The following is a 6,753-nucleotide window of genomic DNA, read 5'->3' as shown; positions in this document are numbered from 1 at the left end:
TGGGCACTTGTCAGCTGGTCAGGGTGGGAGACCAGCTGGCCGTCCAGCCAAACCAGCAGAGCACCAGCTTAAGCAGTCTGGAAGACCAGCTAGACCATCTTAGACAAGCGGGTGGTTAATTGCTAATGGAGTCCTGAGGGACAACAAACACATGTGAACCACAGGCCAGTCATTTACTGCTGTCAAAGTGATGCTTTATCTCTCAGCCCGTCCATACATTAATGCTATATAGAGCAGCACACTCCTCTCTCCTGATATATAGCATCATGGATATTGATTGATATTACATCTATTTTAGCTTTTATATATAATAACATGAGATCATAGTGCTGTGTGTGGCATGCATTAATGAGGTAAGATATGAATGCATTAAATAAGTGTAAGCAACAATAAGTGAGGCTTCTTTGGAAAACGCTACATACTAATAAGGAAAAACACTCTTGTCATCTAGAAAAAAAAAACTTTCACACCAGATATCCTGAGTGTTCATAAATGAATGCATTGCACTAGAATTGCTTTTTATTATTTATTAGAATTTTTTTTTATTGCATATTACTCATAATCGAACACAGATATTACCAAGACAAACTTACATCATTGTTCATGACAGAGTCTTACAACATTCACAAACCTTACACAAGCTGAAACGTAGAAAATCACACACAAAACCACAGACTGTCACAGATATTCTGATGACAAACCAGAATTGCTCAAAAAGACAGAAAGATCATAACCAGTTCACTATTAAACCAGTGCAGATTTTACTAACAAATATTGCAGAAGCGATCATATATGACCAAATAGACAACAAATAGAGTGAAATTAGCATATGGTATATGTACATATATCATGTATGAAATGTCTCAGATAAGTTCCAGTATGAAACAGATCGATAGTGACATTAACTAAAAAAAAAACACAAATTCAAATACATATTTAATCAGTCTGTAATTCATTACATTAAAACTGTTATTAAACATTGTTTTATTGCTTTAAAAGATCTTTGTATATTGCCAAAAGCAGATAATTGGTACGGCTTTTGCCATTCTTCATTGACTGAACAAGAACCTTACAATCGGTCTGTAAATGATGGAGTATCCATTGTCAAATATGACACAAGAAAACTAATAATTTCATCATAAAGACAATGTTAGCGTTCTGTGTGTGCAAAATAAAATGGCTAAATATTGTTATCCTGAGTCCATTTCCATTTTGAGCTTCATTTAAAGATTTCCCTTCTAAAATGTTTACTTAAATCAGGGGTGCTTTAGGTGGCCTACTTCTCTGCAGTTTGATGTTTCCAAACTTGAAACATCCAATTGAATACCATTAATCTATAAATTATATTTATGTTAAAACCTTTAAACTTTTCGAACCTTTAAAATATTTGTATGTAACATGCTGTCCTTTCCTTCATTTTCAGGAGATCATTTCATTTGACAAGACTGATGTGTGTATATATATATATATATATTAATGGATGTCTTCTAGTTTTAAATATAGTTTCTCCATTAAATTGATGATTCACATTATCATCCAGCTCTCAGTCATATATTTGATAATACTATGTTATATATTATGCACTAGTTGGAATATTTCTTGTATTCATTGTTTTAAGCCATGACAGTCCTTATCGTTGCCCCTGGATTTGCAAACAACCCTCAACCAGTCATGTGAGTGGGGCGGAGTCACCTCAGCTTCATGGTCCAATCAGAATAAGCATCAGGCATTGGCCTCCAGAAGTTCCAGGAAGAGTTTGTGCATCGGGACACGCCCGTCCTGTTTGATGCTACAGAAGTGCCGCACGGCTTTGGCGGAGGTCTGACGGAGGAGCGGAAGGGTCATGATGAGTTTTCCTGTCCGACGAGGGTCCTCTCTGTGCTGGACATGCTCGTAATCCAGAAGGGCCTCATGAAGGGAATCTTGGAGACCCTGAACTGCTTCCACGTCCTCTATATGCATAGAGTCTGAGAGAGGGATTAATAAGTATAATGATAAATGATTGCACTGATATTAATCCAAAACGTTTTGAATGCAACATGGTGGCATATATAAGTATATTAATTATTGCATTGGCATGCATCCAAAACATATTATATGTAGACTTTATACATATTACAGTTTCATTTTCGGTTAATGCATGATTTTCTGTAAAACTGCTTTGAAACTATGTGTGTTGCGAAAAGCACTATACAAATAAAAATGACTTGACAAGTTGCATATATAAGTATATGAATTTAGTTGAAATACTCTAGTGCTTAGGGTTAGTAATGATAAAGAATTCTTGCATTGATATTCATCCAGAACATTTTGAAAGTAACATGATTGCTAATATAAGTAAATTAATTCAAAATTTTGTGTGACAGGGTTTAAAAAATTAAGCACATAATGATGTATAATTATTGCACTGACATTCATCCAAAATATTTTGAATGTAACAGGGATGCATACACAGGGTTGGGGAGTAACGGAACATGTAACAGCGTTACATATTTAAAATACAAAATATAAGTAACTGTATTCCACTACAGTTACAAATTAAATAATTAGAATTTAGAATACAGTTACATTCAAAAAGGCATTTTGATTACTGAAGAGATTACTTTGCATTTTATTGTCATTTGTTTCAATTAATATTTAGTCCTTTCAGATGGAAAACATTTATACATATAAATGATGTGATCCAAAGTGCATTTGAACAGCGGAGAAACACTTTCTTATGATGTGTTACATTCATACGAGCACACAGAGAAGAGTAAGTTTGGAGCAGAAGAAATAGAAATAAAACTTAAATAAAAATTTAAAAATTTAAAAAACAATTGTCAGCATTACGCTAAGCTAAAATGCTATTTCTAGCCATTTTACATGCACATGTTACCAGACACGATCATATTTTTTTTATCAAGAAAATTCACGTTAGATCATAATTTCTTTTTTTCTAGTAAGACCTTTGATATTAGGTCAAAAATCATATACTTGATAATAATTGTTTTATTGTTTACCTGTAAAAATATTTATATAAATCCTTAAAACAAGATCAATTTGATTGATCGTGTTTTAGATATAAAGGTGCAGGTTTTTCAGAGAATGTATTTTTAACATGTGTATTTTGTGAGTTTTTATAGTCAAAACAAGTGAAAAAAAATCTACCAGTGCTGAAGAAGTAATCCAAAGTATTTAGAATACATTACTGACCTTGAGTAATCTAAAGGTATATGTTACACATTACATTTTACAGCATGTATTCTGTAATCTGTGCATACATAATTATATGAATTCCAAATTTAGGGTGTAGTGCTTTAAGGGTAACGATAAAGAATTATTGCATTGATATTCATCCAAAACATTTGGAATGTAACGTGATTGCTAATATAAGTAAATTAATTTCAAATTTAGTGTGACGGGGTTGAAATAATGTAGCACTTTAGAGGTAGGCTTAGTAATGATAAATAATTATTGCACTGACATTTATCCAAAAAACATAATTATGTAACAGAGTGGCATATACAAGTGAATTACAAATTTAGTGTGACAGGGTTGAAATAATGTAGAGCTTTAGGATTAGGTTTAGGCTTAGGGTTAGAAACAGAAATTTACCATCGGCACTTTAAAAGGCTGTAATCACATATTTAGGATTGGGGATAATAGTTTTTAGAATTGCCCATTGACAAAACCTATTTGTTGACCGCTAATCTGAATTTTGATTTCCTGTGGTTGTTCCCCAATGTCTGACAGTAATGACTATTTCAGAGCTGGTAATATATGATCTCTTGAAAGTTCAACAGTAACCTTTTCAAATGAAATAATAACAATTATGTTTATTAGTAAATTATTATTTATTTACCTGAGTTAGCGAGAGCGATGGCTTTCAGTGTGACAAATTCTTCTGTTTCCAGTCTCATGGATCTGTACCTGCGCACCAGCTGTAATATGCCCGTGTGGAGCTCCAGTAGACCTGCTGATTTGGCCTGTCCAGCATCCATGATGTAATCCTCCGCAAAGACCAGCCGGTCCTCATAAGTCAGCGAGCGGAACGCCACACGTAGGATAAGGATCTCCATCCATGCGCTCTGCAGTAGACTCATCTGGTCTGACAATCCGAGGCTGGAGAAACCTGCAGAATTAATTAAATAACTTAGCAGCAGATGTACAGAAACCTTTATATTTAAAGGAATAGTTCTCAAAAAATGACAAATCTGTCATCGTTTACATTCCAAACCCACATAAGACTTTCTTTCCTCCATGGAAAACAGAAGGAAGAGACAGAATGTTAGCCTCAGCCAAATTTGACTGTCATTGTATGGAAAAGCAATGGTGACGCAGCCTGTCAATTTCTAACATCTTCTTTTGTGTTCCATGGAATAAAGAAAGTCATATGGGTTTGAAACAACATTAGGGTGATTAAACGATGACAGAATTTGAATTTTGGGGCGAACTATCCCTTTAAGAAATATCACACGAGTAAGAGTGCTGTTGTTAAGACACAATATGGCTGGTTTTGCTCTTTTTAAATGTGCATTCAGTAATGTTTTCCTCATTAACAAATGTAACTCCTAAAGACGTGAATTGTAATTTTGCGATATATGTTGGAAATCATGAGCACTAACATTAAAATGAAGACTCCAGTCATATCAGTAACCATTATAAAAGCTGTTTTATTCTACATAAAGTGGGTCCACACATGGGGGCTGCCATGTTAGGATCACATGACCAGCCAAATCCTACTCGCTTTATCTCAGTAACATCCTGATATTTGACACTTTCGCTCATTGATTAAAGTAATCATGGCTGACTGTGAATACTACATTTCTACAATGGCATCTGAAAGTGAAAACTATTGATTTTTAATTATTCTGCATCCAAGCCACTAGGTGTCAGTGTACGTCCAAGATGACACAAAGACAAAAGCTACTGAGTGCACTTTTAATGAAAATAGTTCCTAACGAAACCAATGCAGGATCAAGCAATGCACAGCCGGTCTAAAACCATAAGAAATAAAAAGACAGAGTGATACTAAATAACTACATCAATAACTAATCAAGATTAATAATGAAATAAATACCAAATCACCTAGATAACTAATCAACTAAATAAACAACTAATCAGCTAAATAACTAAATCAACTAATTATATAAATATATACATAACTAATCAGTTAAAATAATCAATTAAACAACTGTTTACAGTAAATAACTAAATAAATAACTAATCAATGTAAATAAATAAATAAACAACTAATCAGCGAAATAACTCTAAATACATAATCAAGGTAAATAACTAAAACACCAAATCACCTAAATAACTAATCAACTAAATAAACAAGAAATCATCTAAATAACTACAAAAATAACTAATCAAGGCAAATAATCAGTCCCAGATGGAATTTGCACGCTAAACTGCGCAGAAAACTCCACAGATTTCCACAGAATTGTGACATCTGTCATTCATAAAAAAAACATATCCAACTGAGCTGAATCACTACAGGCCGGTTAACCTCTATCATAATGAAATGCTTTGAGAAAATAGTTCAAAATATTATGCTTCCTTATGTTACACCATTTTTGGATAGTCTCCAATTTGCATATAAGTGGAAGAGAGGTACAGAGGACGCAGTCTCTTGAACTGTCCACTTCAACACCTGGATACCCCTGGAAATTACGCCAGACTTCTTTTTACTGACTTCAGTTCTGCCTTTAATTCAATTCAACATCATCAGTTAATCAAGAAACTACAGTGTCTGCAAGTTCCATCACCACTAGTACAGTGGATTTATCATTTCCTTTCTAATCGACCACAAGTGGTAAAGGTGGACAATGCATTATCGCCTACTATTGTTTTCAACACTGACACCCTACAGGGGTGTGTACTTAGCCCATTTCTTTATATTCTCTATACAAATGATTGTCAGAGTCCAGTTATTGCTACTCATTACTTTAAATATGCAGATGATACTGCCATTCTCTAAGCACTGCTTAATAAGGACAATGATTATTTTTTTGGACTATCAACGCTCCATAGCATTTTCTAGTACATGGTGTGATGATAACTTTCTTCACCTTAATATTTCAAAAGACTAAGGAACTGGTTTTTAGCTCTTCCAAGACACTGATCCATCCTTCCAGTATTATCATTCATGGAGAGATGGTGGAAAGGGTGGAGCATTTCAGGTATCTTGGCATTACATTAGATAAACATCAAAGTATTTACAAGTGCTGTCAACAGAGACTGACAATTATTCGTAAACTTAAACATCTGTCAGTTCAGCCCAGTCTTCTGCTTCTTCTGTATCGAAGTATTGTTGAGTCGGTTCTTATGTATGGTGCCATTTGTTTTTTCCATATGCTAACAGTTAGCAATAAGAACAAACTCTTAAAGATAACTAATCTAGCGAGAAAAAATATTGGTATTCCTACCCCGAATTTATCAGAATGTGTTACTTTATGTACGCTTCGGAGGGCACATCAAATTTAAAATGATCCGGACCATCCACTTTTTCAGTGTTTCATATTTCTTCCTTCTAGCCGCAGGTATAGACTACCCATGTGCAGAAAGGTCAGTTATGGTACAGTTTTGTTCCTATGGCTATATGAGCTTTAAACACATATGTAATCAGCCATTATGATGCCATCATATGCTCTGGCATTTGTTGTATGATCTAGTGTTTTTTTGTCCCTCTATTTTTGTGATTGTTTTTACGGTTAATATGTATGGTGTTGTGTTTATGTTTTTCTATGCACCGATGGTGGAAACAAA

The 6,753-nt window shown here is 34.2% G+C and overlaps 1 protein-coding gene across 1 annotated transcript in view; it reads right to left on the bottom strand.

Moving 5' to 3' along the window:
* Positions 1-520: 520 nt before the first annotated feature.
* Positions 521-6,753, bottom strand: part of LOC127623833 (estrogen-related receptor gamma-like) — a 21,333-nt gene continuing 15,100 nt past the window's right edge. The window contains exons 6-7 of the mRNA XM_052098385.1: positions 3,845-4,114; positions 521-1,967 (exon numbers count right to left, since the gene is read on the bottom strand). Coding sequence (XP_051954345.1) covers positions 1,723-1,967; positions 3,845-4,114 — 515 coding nt within the window. The 3' untranslated portion in view covers positions 521-1,722. The remainder of the gene's footprint in view (positions 1,968-3,844; positions 4,115-6,753) is intronic.

Source organism: Xyrauchen texanus, chromosome 30 (genome assembly GCF_025860055.1).
Source record: "Xyrauchen texanus isolate HMW12.3.18 chromosome 30, RBS_HiC_50CHRs, whole genome shotgun sequence".
NCBI classification, from domain to species: domain Eukaryota; kingdom Metazoa; phylum Chordata; class Actinopteri; order Cypriniformes; family Catostomidae; genus Xyrauchen; species Xyrauchen texanus.
This window is presented reverse-complemented; position numbering and strand designations above follow the sequence as displayed.